The 17,035-nt window shown below is 40.7% G+C and overlaps 1 protein-coding gene across 18 annotated transcripts in view; it reads left to right on the top strand.

Annotated features, from left to right (window-relative positions):
- The window catches only part of LOC107586491 (collagen alpha-1(XIII) chain-like), a 112,372-nt gene that overhangs the window by 86,336 nt on the left and 9,001 nt on the right, over positions 1-17,035 (top strand). For 16 of the 18 annotated variants that reach the window (XM_016273885.1, XM_016273884.1, XM_016273883.1 and 13 more), the window contains 14 exons: positions 10,925-11,011; positions 11,157-11,183; positions 11,322-11,357; positions 11,487-11,543; positions 11,689-11,712; positions 11,851-11,904; positions 12,099-12,143; positions 12,278-12,412; positions 13,144-13,215; positions 13,377-13,421; positions 13,572-13,622; positions 13,800-13,826; positions 13,914-14,000; positions 16,022-16,057. In XM_016273885.1, coding sequence (XP_016129371.1) covers positions 10,925-11,011; positions 11,157-11,183; positions 11,322-11,357; positions 11,487-11,543; positions 11,689-11,712; positions 11,851-11,904; positions 12,099-12,143; positions 12,278-12,412; positions 13,144-13,215; positions 13,377-13,421; positions 13,572-13,622; positions 13,800-13,826; positions 13,914-14,000; positions 16,022-16,057 — 783 coding nt within the window. The remainder of the gene's footprint in view (positions 1-10,924; positions 11,012-11,156; positions 11,184-11,321; positions 11,358-11,486; positions 11,544-11,688; positions 11,713-11,850; positions 11,905-12,098; positions 12,144-12,277; positions 12,413-13,143; positions 13,216-13,376; positions 13,422-13,571; positions 13,623-13,799; positions 13,827-13,913; positions 14,001-16,021; positions 16,058-17,035) is intronic. The other 2 variants (XM_016273880.1, XM_016273872.1) reach the window with 2 other exon arrangements.

The raw sequence follows: 17,035 nt of genomic DNA, 5'->3' as shown, positions 1-17,035 counted from the left end.
TCTTGCTTAAGACGCATATGGGAAAAAGCCTTTTTTCTCCTGAACTGAAGCCTATTTCATTCACGCAGTGAAACGGCACGGCCATTGGTTCGTGCAGGGCTTTAAAAATGAACCAATGGCGTGGCAGCGGAGCTGCACGAGCCTATGGTGACGAAGCCTGCCAAAGCCCGCCAGAATGGGCGGGGCATCTGGCTATATAAGCGGTCGCTCGCCACAGGATTCTCAGGTTTACTTTGACTGAAGCGATTACTTTGACTGAGTCATGCAGCTACATAGCATGGCTAGCAACGCAGTACTTGTTCCCGTATCTCAGGGAACCGAGGTTATGTTAGTAAGCGAGTACGTTCCCTTTCGATACTTCACCCGTACTACGTCTTGCTTAAGACGCATATGGGAACAGTCCAATCACGCCGTGCTAATGTAGTGGAACGACTAAAGGTATAACTTCCATAAGCAACCAATGCTTATAGAGAAGTCAACAATAACCCAAGGCTAAGCGGGCTGAGCTTTCTAGGTAACCGGCCTGGTTAATCGTTCCAGAGTATACCCGTAACTTCGACACCCAGGGGTCGAGAGCTAACAGGTGAACAATACCAGAGAACTTGGTCGCAGCATGACCAAGGGCTCTCTGTCATGTCTGTTTACGCAGCGCGTGCCATTTCAAGCGCAAAGGATCCTGGCCTGTAAGGCCGGGACTTCCAGGTTATAAAACCTCGCAAATGTGGACGGCGAGGTCCAGTCGCAATGGACACACCACTGGACCGCAATGGACACACCACTGGACCATGCCCACGACGAGGCAATGCCTCTAGTCGAGTGGGCCCGTACTCCAATGGGGCATTGGAGGCCCAAGGAAGAGTATGCTAGCAAGATGGCGTCTACTATCCATCTAGAGAGTCTTTGCTTCGTAACCGGAAACACCTTGGTGCGGTTACCGAAGCTGACAAAGAGTTGTTCCGATCGCCTATAGGGAGCGGAACACTCAATATAGATTCTCAATGCCCTGACGGGGCAGAGCAGAGATAGCTCTCTGTCCTCTTCAGTTGGAGGAAGCGCAGAGAGTGTAATGACCTGTGCTCTGAACGGAGTGGAGAGCACTTTAGGTACATAACCGTGCCTCGGTTTCAGGACGAATTTAGAGTCGTTAGGCCCGAATTCCAGACAGGCAGTGTTAATTGAAAGCGCCTGCAGGTCTCCTATTCGCTTTACTGATGCTAGTGCTAGAAGCAGAGCAGTCTTTAGCAATAGCGACCTAATGTTGGCGGCTTGTAGCGGCTCGAAAGCGGGGGCCCTTCAGGGTCTTAGCACAGTGGGCAGGTCCCATGAAGGGACGGTAGGGGGACGAGGCAGATTCAGCCTCCTTCCACCCTTCAGGAAGCGGATGACCGCACTATTTTTGCCCACTGATTGACCCTCAATAAGGACATGAGAGGCCGCTATAGCCGCCACATAGACTTTGAGTGTGGATGGGGATAACACTGGAGATGCTGCTGCCATGAGGCCCAGCATCCTTTGAAACGCTGTGAGCGGTCGAGCGGTACCGATCTTGAAGGAGGTCGCCAACCTCCGTATGGCCAGAGCTCGTTCTGGTGTGACTACAGCTTTCATTTGAGCTGAGTTGAAGATTGTTCCCAAGAATTAGATTCGTTGGCTGGGAAGCAATGAGCTTTTGGTAAAATTGACCCTGAGTCCCAGGCACTCTATGTGGCTGAGGAGGAGGGCTCTGTGAGATATTAGTTCTGCCTCAGACTGGGCCAGGATGAGCCAGTCGTCGAGGTAATTGACAATACGGACTCCCATCTGTCTCAGAGGGGATAGAGCCGCAGCCATGTACTTCGTAAAGGTGCGGGGGGCCAGGGACAGCCCAAAGGGAAGGACCGTATATTGATAAGCCACACACTCGAAGGCAAATCTCAAGAATGGCCTGTGACGAGGGGCTATCTGGATGTGAAAGTATGCATCCTTCAGGTCCAGGGAAAAGAACCAGTCTCTCGAGTGAATTTGCGAGAGGATCTGTTTCAGTGTAATCATCCTGAACGACCTCCTTATGAGGGCGCGATTCAGGTGTCTGAGATCGAGGATGGGCCGGAGGCCACCATCTCTTTTGGGGACGAGGAAGTAACTGCTGTAAAGGCCTGACTCGCTCTGGGCTGGAGGAACCCATTCCACAGCTCCTTTTGCCAGTAAATTCATCACCTCTGAGCGCAGGACATGGGCGTCCTTGCTCTGCACAGAGGTGGGGACCACGCCGCTAAAGCGTGGGGGTCTTCGAAGAATGGCCTGTGACGAGGGGCTATCTGGATGTGAAAGTATGCATCCTTCAGGTCCAGGGAAAAGAACCAGTCTCTCGAGTGAATTTGCGAGAGGATCTGTTTCAGTGTAATCATCCTGAACGACCTCCTTATGAGGGCGCGATTCAGGTGTCTGAGATCGAGGATGGGCCAGAGGCCACCATCTCTTTTGGGGACGAGGAAGTAACTGCTGTAAAGGTCTGACTCGCTCTGGGCTGGAGGAACCCATTCCACAGCTCCTTTTGCCAGTAAATTCATCACCTCCGAGCGCAGGACATGGGCGTCCTTGCTCTGCACAGAGGTGGGGACCACGCCGCTAAAGCGTGGGGGTCTTCGAGCGAATTGGAATGAATATCCTCACTTTATTATGCCCATAACCCATTCTGACACCCCAGGGATGGCCTGCCGAGGGGTTGAATTAACTCGAGTGACTCTCTTTTTGAAAATGTTTGTGTTTTATTATTTTCCCCGCTATCACAGCGGTAGGATACTTGGGCACATGAATGGGCCCGTTGTTTGCACAAAACACATTTCCCTCTGTACCCGGAGCTGAACGAGGTGTCAAGAGGTGTAAGAGAGGCTGCATGAGGGGCGGTCCGGCCGTGGCGAGATCTGAGAAAAAATCTGAGAATCCTGTGGCGAGCACCCACTTATATAGACAGATGCCCCGCCCATTCTGGCGGGCTTTGGCGGGCTTCGTCGCCATAGGCTCGTGCAGCTCCGCTGCCGCGCCATTGGTTCGTTTTTAAAGCCCTGCACGAACCAATGGCCGTGCAGTTTCACTGCGTGAATGAAATAGGCTTCAGTTCAGGAGAAAAAAGGCTTTTTCCCATATGCATCTTAAGCAAGACGCAGTACGAGTGAAATATCGAAAGGGAACTGTGCTTGCCAAACAATTTCATGGGGTGTTTAATAAACCCTGTGTTCAGACGAGAGAGGAAGCAAAGGCTTGAGTCCATGGGCCAGACATCTTATGTGAACTCTGTGTCTCACAGAAATCCTTTACTATGAGTTTGATGGAATTTTAATTTCCTCTGCACATCCCTCCGCCTTCCCCTCGACCACCCTGTATAGTGAACCGTCCTGATGCTTACAGGATCAGAGGATTGCTCTAGATCATCATCTTTATCGGTTTATTGTTTCTGGCTTCTTAATTCAGAGTGTGCCAAAAGAAAAGTCTTTCTCATCTCATGACTTTGTTTGGGATCACATGTCTCATGTCTGCATATGAGCTCCGGTTGGATTCCAGCAGTTTGTGTGTATTTGTGGTGTGTGTGTGTTGCTCTGCTGAAGATGTCCCCATCTGTGCATTTGTGTAGGGTGAACCAGGGATGGATGGGCAAAGAGGACAAAAGGGGGAGAAGGTACTTTGCCTGAGAAATGTAGTTTGTTATGCATTTAATTTGGGGGGTTTGTTTGTATGTGTGTGTAAAAAAAGATAAAATATAACTATCGTAATATTTTTGCATGATCAGCAAAGTTCTGATACTTCTTGGATACACTACCAAAAGTTTCGAATAATTTAGTTTTTTATTGTTTTTGAAAGAAGTCTCTTATGCTTACCAAGGCTGCAGTTATTTAGGCAAAAATAAAACAGCATTATTGTGAAATATTATTGCAATTTTAAACAACTGTTTTCTCTTTGAATATAATGTAATAAATAAATTGTTATCATATTTCACAATATTACTGTATTTACTGTATTTTTGATCAAATAAATGCAGCATTGTTGAGCATAAGACACTTCTTTCAAAAACATTTTATAAAACATAATTATTCCAAAGTGCTATACAAGAGCCATGAGGTTGAGACCTACAATGGCCAGTAAGATTTGGTCCGTTCATCACACAGAGAGTCAATAATGACAGAATTTTCATTTTCGAGTGAAAGGTTCCTTTAAGTCGGTCCTAAATGTACATTCCTATAACTCATCCACCCTCATTGACTCGGTACCACTGGTAGACGCCGGCTTACGTTACCAAAGCGAGGACTCGCAAGGGCTGAGGGCAGGACAAATGCTTTGCAACTGAAACCAGGATGTGCACAAAGACATATGACTCAGTCCCAGAGTCATGCTGAGAGAGCAGAGGGATTGCACGCTAAGAGAAAAACAGGCCGCAAGCTCAAGACATTCCCTACTTCCTTCATCTGAGCACCTGTGCATCTGATTTACAGGCCTCTAACCCTGCTGTTTGTGGAGAGTCCCCTGTTACACGCTGCTTGATGGACTTAGCACACTTATTTTTGCTACCTGCCGTTGTCCCTGCCAAACATGTGCTGCCATACTCTTCGATTGTTAGGTCTGTTGTCATGACAGTGCTTTGTGTTGCTGCATTCGAGTGCTGTGTTTAAATATATGAATGTTTTCATCATCAGACTCAGCAGACATACCATCTGGGGAGCTGACAGATGAATAAGCACATCTGCAGCAGTGCTATATTTAGGATTTTTTTATACATTTATATTTATACAACTTGATGACTGCCTCTAATTGAATGCAGAAATATTTTTGCGTGGGTTTTGGGGTTGAAAGACGGTTTGTTTGACTGAGCTATTGCTTGTTTTAATATATTGGAATGTAAATAACATGATACACTATTATTCAAATGTTTGGGATGAGTAAGTTATTTTGTAATGATTTTGAAAATCACTTATGCTCTCCAAGGCTGCAATTAGTTAATAAAAATACAATAAAAAATTTGAAATATGATTACAATCTAAAATAACTGTTTTCTGTTTTAATATATATTCAAATGTAATTTATTTCTGTGATGCAAAGCTGAATTTTCAGCAGTCATTACTCCAGTCTTCAGTGTCACATGATCCTTCAGAAATCATTCTGATATGCTGATTTGCTGCTCAAGAAACATTTCTTATTTTTCTTTTTTTTTACTACCATCAATTAACATTTTAGAATAATATTAAAGTCATCAAAACTATGAAATAATGGAATTTATGTAGTAAACAAATCTCTAGTCTAGTGACTGTATTTGAGCTTTGTCTACATTTCAGCTCTGCTCAACTGACTTAATGAGGTGCATCCTGGGATTTCGTTGTAAACAGTATTGAAGTTCACATTCTGCAGTATGGTGCACACTTGCTTTTACATCTCTATTTGTTCTAATTCATGCATTAAAAGACTTACATTTTTAAATGTGTTACATTTTAAGCATTTCAGCCTAATAATGTATATAATGTACAATAAGTTTTTAAGATCATGAGAAACAGATTGAGTCCAGTGTGTCCAAACATTTAACTAGTATTGTATACCCACAATATTTTACAATGTCATCATGTTACTATGGTATTGCCACAGTAACATTTATTTGTCTTCCCTCAGTCACATCTGTCTCTGTCATTACTAGTCAGTATTAGGTTTTGTGTAGTGAAAGCCAGTGAAAATTTATGAGATAAAAAGGAGATAAGCGAATGCTAAATTAACTCCTTTTACTCCTGCGGCCAGCAGTGGGTGAGCCTCATCTGTATTTAGTGAGGCTGTTAAAGACTGTCTGCGTTTCTCGCCAATGGAAAAAAAAAATGTAACACACATTTACAGTAAAAATCAGGCATGCACAAACACAGTGAAAGACACTCACTCATGTAACACATGTGATTCCTCTGCCATTAGACTCTTATGTCAAGTAGGAACGAGAGATGATGGCGTGACATGAATTTAAAGTGCAGCACCTCAGAGATCAAATGAGAGCCGCTTTGTTTCGTTCTCTTTGACATTGGCTCTCAAAACTTCTCAGTTACACACTCCCCTCCAGACCAGGATTGATAAAACAGAGAACCCACGGGCTATTAAAGCAATAAGTCAGGAGAAGCCATGCATTACAATGATTTTACAGTGAGTTTTTATGTGCTACATGTGGCCGCAACAGAATAAATTACTGCAAAAAGAATCACATCCTAAAAATACATTAATTTGAAGTAAAAATATTGAAGTACAGTATTAAGGCATGTTGTCAGAGAATATACTACTGTATTTAGGTCAGTAAGATTAATACTTTTTTTGAGCAAGGATGCATTAAATTAATAAATGTTAACAGTCATTTAAAGACATTCAAAGACATTTAAATTGTTACAAAAAGTGCCATTTTAAATAAATCAAAGAATCCCCAAAAATGTTATTATTGTATCCAAACTCAATTGATTCAACATTGATGATAAAAAAATGTTTCTTGAGAAGTAAATCAGCATATTAGAATGATTTCTGAAGGATCACGTGACACTAAAGACTGCTAAAAATTATGCTAAAAATTAATTATGCTAAAAATTCTGCTTTGCATCACAGGAATGGAAAACAGTTATTTGAATTTGCAGTAATATTTCACAATATTATTGTTGTTACTGTATTTTTGATCAAATAAATGAGCCATGGTGAATGTCCTTCACAAAATGTTAGATTATGCTTTTTAAAGCATAAATCCAACATTTTATGAATTTTGTCAGAATGTTAAATCAAACGGATTGCTATTACTCTTTTTGCTGCTAAAAAATGACGCACTGCGTCTTTAAGACTCAGAACTAAATTTTTTATAGTTGTTTTTCTCTTCATACAAGGACCCTTTGTGCAGTATATGATGCATGTTGATGTATATAAATGGAACTTATTAGGTTTTAGGAATTTAGTTTGGAAATTCCATTCATCCGTTTTCTCTTTATACCTCGGGCCAAGCACGTATACCATGCTCTCGTATTTCATAGGAGCCAAAGTAAGTCATTACTTATTACGAACTGTCCTGAAGGAATCAAGTTTGTCAGCAAAGAACGCAGCCACTTCTCCGCAGTGCTGATGACGGTTCTCTTCACCTTCCCAGAGTTCCCCTCAACTCCAAAGGCTCCGTCCTCATAGTTTTTAGCCTGAAGATTAGCACTCCCATAAATCACTTGCAGCCTCTGTCAGTCCACAACTATAGCCTCTGCCTCACCAAGCGCTATTCGCTCTAAAATAGAAGCGGATGGAGTTGAAGGAGACATGACGATGGGCAGAGGGGCCTATAACGGAATGGTGTGAGTTGATTGGAAATGAAGAAGATCAAAGAGTTTTCAGCATATGTCCAAGAAATCTCTCTTTCATGATTAAAGTGATCAACAATCATTGTATCGTTCCATTCCCTTAACGGGACGGTAACATGAAGTCAGGCTCTTTCATCTACTGGGAACACGGATAAACTCACATATGACTCTCTGCCTTGTCCAAACCCTGCCATACGTTCTTGGTGCCTGATTGGACAGAGTTTATGAAGGCAGCTGAGAATGACAAGCAGTCTTGTCTCAGGCCCAAAAGCACACTAGAGTGCCTAGTATCATTAATACCGTATCAAACCACACACATATGGCGTCTGGCTCTCTTGATAACCTGCAGCTCTCTCCAAGGTCTGACCGCTGCACCTGTCAGAGCGGGTGATGCCACGCAAGGCTCTGCCACCTGCCCCCTGCTCAGACTCACTGGAGTCTTCATGCCATCTTTGACCTCTGCCCTCAACTGTCTGGCCGCCAGTCTCCAAATGGCATGCGTTGTTTTCTGTAGAGACTTTCTGGACATGTTGTAAAACACTTCTCGTTTGGCACTACCATGTAATGTAGTGATTGAGTGCTGGCTAATATACCTGTTTGTTTGTGTGTTTGATAACCCTACTAAAGAGACCAGCTTAAACTCGAGTTTCCATACTGCTATATGCTGATTAGATGTGGTTTGCTGCTAGTCTAGCGATGGTTTTCTAGTGAAGCTGGTTGATTGTTTGGAGATTTTTATTTTTGAAATTTTTTATTATAATTATTTGTTAAAATACTTCTTTCTAAGAAAAGTGATGTATTAAGTATTGCACTACTTATTCTCACTGAAGCTAAATGAAACTCTCTTTCCTCCAGTCGAATTGCTATGCTTGGCTTGCAGCCATTTCGTACATTAGAAATGGATTAGAAATTTATATTTTATTTGTAATTGCTGAACTCCACTGAAACTGCATTTTGAAGATAGTTAAATGTGTAGTTCACCCAAAAATGAAATTTGTCATCATTTCTTGACTTTCTTTCTTCTGCTGAACATAAAAGAGTTTTATTTATTTATTTATTTGGTCCATACAATGGAAGTCAATGGAAACCAAAACTGTTTGGTTACCAACTTTCTTCAAAATATCTTCTTTTGTGTTCAACAAAAGAAAATAAGTCATATAGCTTTGGAACGACATGAGGATGAGTAAACCAAGACAGACTTTTAATTTCTGGTGAACTGTAGCTTTAAGAATCTAGCATCCAAAGCTCAACATACAGTCCTGTCCAGTGGTGAGCAGATGTGCTGGGAAATACTTGTTTGTCATCATGTCTAACAATCTGCTGAAGTGAAAGTCTTTCAGTAGTGTTTTGCTTGCGTTATGAGTGCGATCTTTGGTTTTGGCTTGTGAATGTGACCATTTAAGTATTAAAAAGATGAGTAATTAATGCTGATTTTGCAGGGTGAGCTAGGGATGCCTGGAATGCCTGGGAAACAAGGAGTGAAGGTAGTTCACTTCTACTGCAGCCACTATCCATCCCCATTTATTTATAATGAACTATCCTTTTTTCCCAGAACCCTGCATGCTGTTCCAGAAGCATTCCGCTGCTAAAACGCTCAGTCTTATCTGTTATGATTATATGTAAAGCTGCTTTCACACCAGAGCGTGATTGATTGCTCATTATACAGGCACCTCACATATAAGCATCTCACCATCTGACACTGTGAAGTGGCGTCTGAGACTTGAGGAATGAGATGGCAGGAGAAAGACGGATGGTGCCACTAGCAGTCAGACCCCCCCAGCAGCCCTCGACCTCGATGGGTCGAGTGTCCGCATGCAGCCGCAGCTGTGTCTTGAGATCACTGCCTTCATGTCTGCTCATTAGTCATGAGATAACAGACATGAATTAAATAGCTGTGCTCTTTACTATTAATAACAATCCAACTGTTGGCTCATTGCGGCACTGCTAGTAATCAGCTATTTGCGTGCCTGGAGAGCAAAAACTTCGACATACCAGTCTAAATATTGATACCAGCGCGTGCTGTCTAATCGCTTCAATAGAAATTATGACATCTGATAGACCCTTGGGGGTTTACGATCGACGTAAGCATTGTTTGTCTAAATGATTACTGAGAATAATCTTCAGTTGAAATTACGAATGGCTTTTTCAGCCAAAATATATGATGCTGATTCCTTTGTTGATTTTCAAAGGTCAGGGTTTGAGGATGTGTTTAGGTCTATTCTCACAGTTTTTCTTTTCTCTCTTTTTGTTTTCCTAATGTTGATGCCTCGCAACCTTCAGGGAGAGCCTGGTTTCCCAGGTGTCCCTGGACGAAAGGTAAAGGCCTGGTTTGGTGTGACTGTATCTTTAACACATTTTGCTGATCATTCTTAAAGTAATGAAGATTTTTCTGTCGCTATGAAGGGTCAGGCAGGTGTTTCTGGTATCCCTGGAAAACGGGGCTACAAGGTACACCCAAATGTGTGTTGTGGCTGTTTCTCGCATAAGTGCTAGTTCTGATACTGGGCTTAAACCCTCAGGAAGTTTTTTTAGATGTGATGTTGAATATTGAGGTTGACTTTTACTCACCAGTTTGCAATTTCAAACATGTATGGCTTTCTTCCGTGCAACACAGTGATTAATGTTTGAAGAATTTTTGGCAATTCTTTGAAATTTAATGATATTTTCAAGCTTCAAAATGAGAAAATAAAGCACCATAAAAGTGGTCCATACTTTATAATAATATATCCATATTTTAGAAATAATTTATGTAATATTATATTATTTATTGATATTATGTTTTACTGTAAATTTAAATGTTAGTTTTAGTAAGTGTGCTTTTGTTATTTTTATTAATATTTCAATGTAGTGTGAATGTATTCTTATTTTTTAGTTTTAGTAATTTTAATATTTCAGCTGGGTTTTTTTCTAATTTAAGTTTATCTAACAGTAAAAGAATGGCTGAGTTTTTTTAAAATCACCTTTAGTGTTCCACAGAAAAAGGAGAGGGTTTAGAATAAAGAGGCTGAATAAAAATAACCATATTTTAATTTTTCAGTGAATTGCATTGATTTGACTTTAATTACACATGCATGTCTAAAAGACTTCTATGAAGTGGTGACCTGACTGTCTGCACTCAATTCTGTTTGGTTTTGGTGTCAAAATGTATCTGTTTCATGTCATTTTCAGATATTATTTTGTCTGTACTGAAACTTAACAATGTGGAATTATTACGTTGCGGTTTCACTAGACTTTGTGTTCCATTTATTTTCATTAAATTGCATTAAATCTGCATGGCTTGCAGTGCTGCAGGCAATGGAAGAAGACAGTCTGTTTTAACATTTTTAATGTGTTAATTGTTATGATTTAATTAGTGTTTCTGCAAAACAGAAGCCCTAGAAGGTGACCTCATATTCTGTGGCCCATATTTGTTGTATTTCAGTGACCACACCTTTATTCTCACTCCCTGTGTTGAAGTACCGCAGCTGTGGTGAATTAAAGACGTCAACTGTAATGCTTCAAAAGCAAATGGGAACAAGATGCATACACTAGAATGTTTTATATGCCTTCGTCATATAGAGATGCATCTTGAATCTTTGAATGTTAACTCCTATATTGATATTTATTGCTAGGGAGAGAAAAGTGATCCTAGTGCTGCAGAAGCTGGTATCAAAGGAGAACCAGGTGCCCAGGGACAGCCCGGACAAGCTGGACCCAAGGTACCTACCCCTCATTCTCCACCTTGTGTCCACTGCTGAATTTCTTTCTTGATGTGGTGTGACATGCACAGTCAGTGGTGTGACATAAGCTCATGGTTTAGTCAGAATTAAATTTTGACTTTCATTGTTGCATGTCTTTTCATAGGGTGAGAAAGGTGATCAAGGCATAAAGGTGAGCAATTGACTCTTTTTTTTTTTTAAATAAATAAATAAGTGCTAGTTCATTGCAACTCTACATGACCTTGTATGATTGTGATATTTTAAATATGTCCTTGGAAAAAATAGCACAATTAATGTTTTTGATTTGTAGGGTGACCATGGCCAGGAAGGCCCATCTGGACCAAGGGTGAGTAGAGGCCATGTGTCACTGACAGAGAAAATAATGCAAACAAGTCACCAGGTTTGAATGTGATATGAATGGCTGATATCAGAAATAATGCTATATATTATTGATTGTTTCCCCATTGCTCAACAGGGTCCACCAGGTCCAACCGGGGAGCCAGGAAAATCTTTAATCAACAACAATGAAAATGTATGTATTTATTTCTGATGTATATAAATTTCTTCAATTTGATTATGATTTAGTTAGAGTGCATATTCACTTCTCGGCCTCATATAACAGATTCAACAGATTAATTTGTATTATGTGAAGGCACTAATTTGATTTTATTTTTCAGGATATACGCAATGTGCATTTAATGGTAAGTGTCATTCTTTGTTGAGAAAAAAGTATTTAATGGGAAGCTGGATAACTTGATATTGTTTGCGTATTTGAGCACACACATAGATGAATAGACAACTACTTTCAGATGTTCAAGTATATATTGTTTTTATTTTAGGGCCCTCCTGGTCTGCCTGGACCTCCAGGGCTTCCTGGGACCCACGGTTTGAAGGTAGCTGACCAGCATCTCTCATTCTTACCCTTTCTATCCTTAGTGTATAACTTTAAGAGAATTTTAGATTCTATTCATATACAATTCTGGTGAGATCTGAGGAAGTTTTTCAGCAGCATGCATTCCATGGTTTAAGACATGTCATTGTAGGCTACCTTGTTCTTTTGCATTAAACATAAAAAAAAATTTCTCAGGGTGATGTTGGACTTCCAGGTCCCCCTGGTCTTGATGGGGAAAAGGTAAATAATAATTAACATTTACTATAAATGAAACACATTTTAGCCACTAATCTGCCATTAGTCCACTGGTGGATGGATTTACACAACTCTCAAAACTTCATAATGCTGAGTGATTGTACCTGTTTGCTTCTTAGGGTCCAAGAGGAAAGCCAGGAGAACAGGGACCCTTCGGCCCTCCTGGACCAGAGGGACCTCAGGGAGAAGGAGGAGTCATAGGCTTGCCTGGGCCAAAAGGAGACAAGGGAGACATGGGTCCCTCAGGATCACCTGTAAGTGACTATACCCAGCATTCCCATCATATATAGTCTGTCTGACTACACCTGAATTGTTAAATAACCACAAAAGGTCTTGCATGAAAGAATATTCTGATATCAAAATATCATAATATTCAAATTATGTACACATCATGTAAATACATTAATCCAACTGCAAAGTTAACCAAATTAAGCCAATATTTCAGTTTCTAGAAATTACTAATATATTTGGTTTATGTAATTTTGGTTTATGAAAAGTTTGGATTCTTGTAACCCTTGTTTGGAATATTGACTGTAACTAAATAAAAAAGAAAGCATGCCCAGTATTTCCAGAGGACAGTGCATTTGTATTTGCCTTTTTTGGGATAATTTGGTTAAAAGAACATATTGCAATAACTGTGGAACATGTAAACATCTTTTTCAGATTAAATGCTTAACCAGAATATAGACCTTAATCAGAAAATGAGTTGCGTGTACATGTGGTCATTGTTATTTGAGCAAGTGGGATCATGCTGAGTGCTTTGATGAATTTTGAAAGCGTTTGTGTTGGGTGGGCAGCATTGCGTCTTGAAAGTCTACAGTTTACTAATCATTAATCCTACATGTTGGATGCTATGAATTCAAAGGCCTCTTGGTTGTGGGCCTTGTTTACAAGGCTGTCAAGTAATGTTCATCAACCCAGCCCCCCCAATTGACTTTTCTGCCAATTTTAATGTCTGTTTCCTTATTCTTTCCTCATTCTGTAGGGTTTAGATGGCCCTACTGGAGAAAAGGGGGTTTCAGGGCCCCCTGGCCATATTGGATTGCCAGGCCTAATGGTACGCAATGGTGCCCCTCAAGCAAACAGATTGTTGTCATTGTTGAAAAGACACGGCATGACTTTGGGATGCAGTGTATTTCGTCATGCCAGTTCGATGTCTTTTGAATGAATGGTAGAATTCAGTATTCCTATCCTTTTGCTTTTTCATAATGTCTTCAGGGTCAGAAAGGTGAACCTGGGGAGAAAGGAGATAAAGCAGAACTGGTATGTTCCACACTATTTAGCTGCTGATTGCACTTGTTAGAGGTTTTTATGGGGTTTCATTAGATAATAGAGCCCCTCTGTGTTTCCTAAGTTGGGAAATATATTGAATGAAATGTCTTAATGGTGACTTCCTTATCTGTTCTCTCTCAGGTCTATGGGCCTGCTGGACCTCCAGGACCTGCAGGGCCAGTTGGGCCATTGGTGAGGACAATGTCTACTTCATAAAAGCTTATGATATCAGCAGTCCTATTACATGCATATCTGTGGAGCATCAGTACATTTTTTTCCCCATTTGATGGTGCATTTATGAAGAGAAACTAATTTTAAACATCTCAAAATGATACTGATTTCTAATAATTATTAATGTTTGCTTATCAGGCACCTCCAGGTTTGCCAGGACCAAAGGTAAGTATTCCGACCTAATGTAAAATGAAGTGTTATTTGTCTACTGCCATATGCTAAATGAGGCATTAAATCTCATGTTCTTTTTAGGGAGAACCAGGAATAGGCCTGAGAGGAGAGAAGGGATCACCTGGACAGAAAGGAGAGAAAGGAGACAGGGGCCATCTTGGACTCCCTGTAAGTACATGTCTGATTCTTATAATCCAGTTTTTGATACTTGGTAAACGTGCATTGCATTTATAGTTAGTACAATGTAAGATAAAAAGCTTACATTATGAAAAACACCTGTGATACCAGTGCATAATTAATTTGATAGTTTTCATACAATCTTGTCAACTGAATCAAGATGTTTTTGTCTTTCCTGAGTGCAGCGTTAGTGGAAAAGCATGTTTTGTGTAAGGTTTGTGCTTTAGCCCCCCTTAATGCAAATATCAATGTGCTGCAATTTCATGTGTCTTTGTAACTAGGCGTCATGGTTCATGGCTAAGTGTCGTCACATTGCATGAATCAGTGAATATCCACATTTGGCAATCATATATACAAGTGTTATCACGTAATCATCCTGTCACATTGTTTTATACACATTTTAATCGATTACCAACAAGTTCTTGATGGTTTCAGATTACTGTAACTGACTGACATTCATGTTATTATTACAAAATACTGTATGTGGTTGTTTATAAAATGTTTTCTCTCTGCTCTGTAAATAGCATGCTATAGGTTTTGTTACTATGAATTTGAGGGGTCTTTTCCTGACGTCATGACTAGTATATATCTATGGTGTCAAAGTCATTGATTAACTTATTCTAGTCACATAATCAATGGCACAGTAACTCCTTTACTTTTGTTTTGAATCTGCGATATAGAAATTGAGATATCAAGAAAGTTTTCTTAATCAGCATTTTTGTCTTGATTTTCAGTATAAAAAAAGGGAATAAAAAAGTGTTTTAAACATAAACCTCACAACATTGTGGTACATATATGTTTAAAGCAAAAACAGTTTGGAAATGTGGTAAAATAGGGGGGAAAATAGCGCATTATGCATTTTTAAGTAAATATGATGTAAAATAAAATTTGTTTATTGATTTTTACTGAAAACAAGATTAAAATGCTGCTTAAGAAAATGCAGCATGGATGGGTAATGTTACTTTTTCCATAACCTAGTGAGCTGCCATAATTTAAATGAATTGTATGTTCATTTCTAGCACAAAGGCTGTTTGTTTTGTTAGCTCAGCAACATGCTATCATCAAATTTAACTTAGCGGCAGGCTAAATCAAGTCTCCTGTGCACTTCTCGTGAGGAGCGCTAGCCTATTTGTGTGGCACGCAAAGTCGCTTTCTATGGTCCAGTTCAGTCACTTACGAGGTTGCGTTTCAGTCAGCATACTGCCTTAGAATGCAGCAAACGGCAATGTAGCTCACTAGGTTTTGGAACCGAACAACTATTTACAAGTATTATTTTTAGTTTTTGCATCTCTTCTGGAATGTATATGCCACCTGTTGTTATTTTATCACCATCTATATGATTGAATGGACCACTTTAGTAGGGTGACCATACGTGCCATTTTCCCAGGATTTCTATAATGCCTAAAATATCTAGGTTTTGGCTTTGTTTTGTGTGTGCAGACCGATCGGTGTATGACATCAAAATACCATACAGACGGTTCCTTATGCTTTCAAAATGCTCTCGAGGTACTTTGATGTCAAACACTGATCGATCTGAGCCGTGCTGCTTTTAAGTCGAACACACATCCTATGTACACGTAATTGCATCGCTTTGACCATAGATCCCACCTTCTCACACACACCATACAATGCCTGCATGTTATTGGTCAAACTACTTTTCGATCATTACCTTCAGCAGGCATGAAAACAGGAAAAAACAAAGCCAAAACAAATCCTGGCAAAGACGCGTCCTGGGAAAATGGCACGTATGGTCACCCTAACTTTAGGTCCTGTTCACTAGCAGTCACACTTGCACTAAGACAATAAGATGCTAAAGTCACGTTATAAGGAGTTACTGCTTGTCTCTCACATGTCATCTTCAACACGTCACCCCTCCATCAAAACTAGTGTTGTTTTTATGTGGCACACGAGTCACTGCTTCACTCACCTCCCCCCACACTTCTCCCCTCCTCCCTTCCTCTCCTCCACCTCCATCTCTCCTCTCGCTCTGTAACTCTTTACACGCTGTCCAGGGGGCTCATGGTTTAGACGGCAGGCCTGGTCCAGTGGTGAGTGGCGCAAGACACGTTCCCATCATCCACCACTCTATTTCCATACATCCCTCTCTCGTTTCTCCCTCCGCCTGCTTCTCTCGTTCTGTCTGTCTGCCTCTGCTTGAGCTGTTGCTTGCTTGCTTCTGTGTTTTGTGTCTTTTCTGTGTTGTCTAATGGTCAATGCCTTGTTTAGATCTCTATTGAGGTTGCATCGGCATGAGAATGACTTTGATTTGACTTTGTCCCTAAGCCTGTTTGGCTGTTGCCTCTTGCTGTTTCCAGAGGTACCACGCTCGGTTGATTTCTCAACCTGTCAACACGCGAGTGACTGAAGGGGAGCATGGCCAAACACTTATAAACATCTCTCTCTCTCTCTGAAACGCAATTTCTCCTTCTTTGAAAAGTATGCACATCGTGCTCTACAAAAGTGAATAATCCTTTCGCATTTCATGCCGTCGCAGCCCTCTATACCTTTGTAAAAAAAAATCAGACATGCTTGACCTCTGACCTTTCGAAGGCTTAATTCCCTCCCAGCTTCAGAGCTTAATTTCATTCCATGACAAGCTTTGATCTTGTAATGTCATACCAGGAGAGAGCATGATGGGATGCGGCTGCATGAACAATGATTTCACGGCATACAACTGTACAAATGGCTGAGAAGCAAGACTCCTGAAAAAGCAAGATGTCTAACAGCCCTTCTGTTGATTCCTCTCCAAGTCATGGGAGGAAAATGGAAGATGGATTCGCTGTTATATTTACTTGTGTGTCTGTTTATTTCCACTTAGATCAACAAACTTTGGAGTTTTGTGGAATTCCTCTGCAGATTGGTCCTCGGATAGCTCTTTTTAAACATATATAAGGAGTTCAAATTGCTCTTATTCGGCTCAGAAAAGTTTGTTGATCTATTGGTGCTCAACACTGATTAGTTTCTCTCCCTCTCTAAACTCTTAACCCACCGCTGTGCCCTCTGTTGAAGCTCACACATGTCGTTTT

This window comes from Sinocyclocheilus grahami, unplaced genomic scaffold (genome assembly GCF_001515645.1).
Source record: "Sinocyclocheilus grahami isolate Dianchi unplaced genomic scaffold, SAMN03320097.WGS_v1.1 scaffold82.1, whole genome shotgun sequence".
Taxonomy (NCBI): domain Eukaryota; kingdom Metazoa; phylum Chordata; class Actinopteri; order Cypriniformes; family Cyprinidae; genus Sinocyclocheilus; species Sinocyclocheilus grahami.
This window is presented reverse-complemented; position numbering and strand designations above follow the sequence as displayed.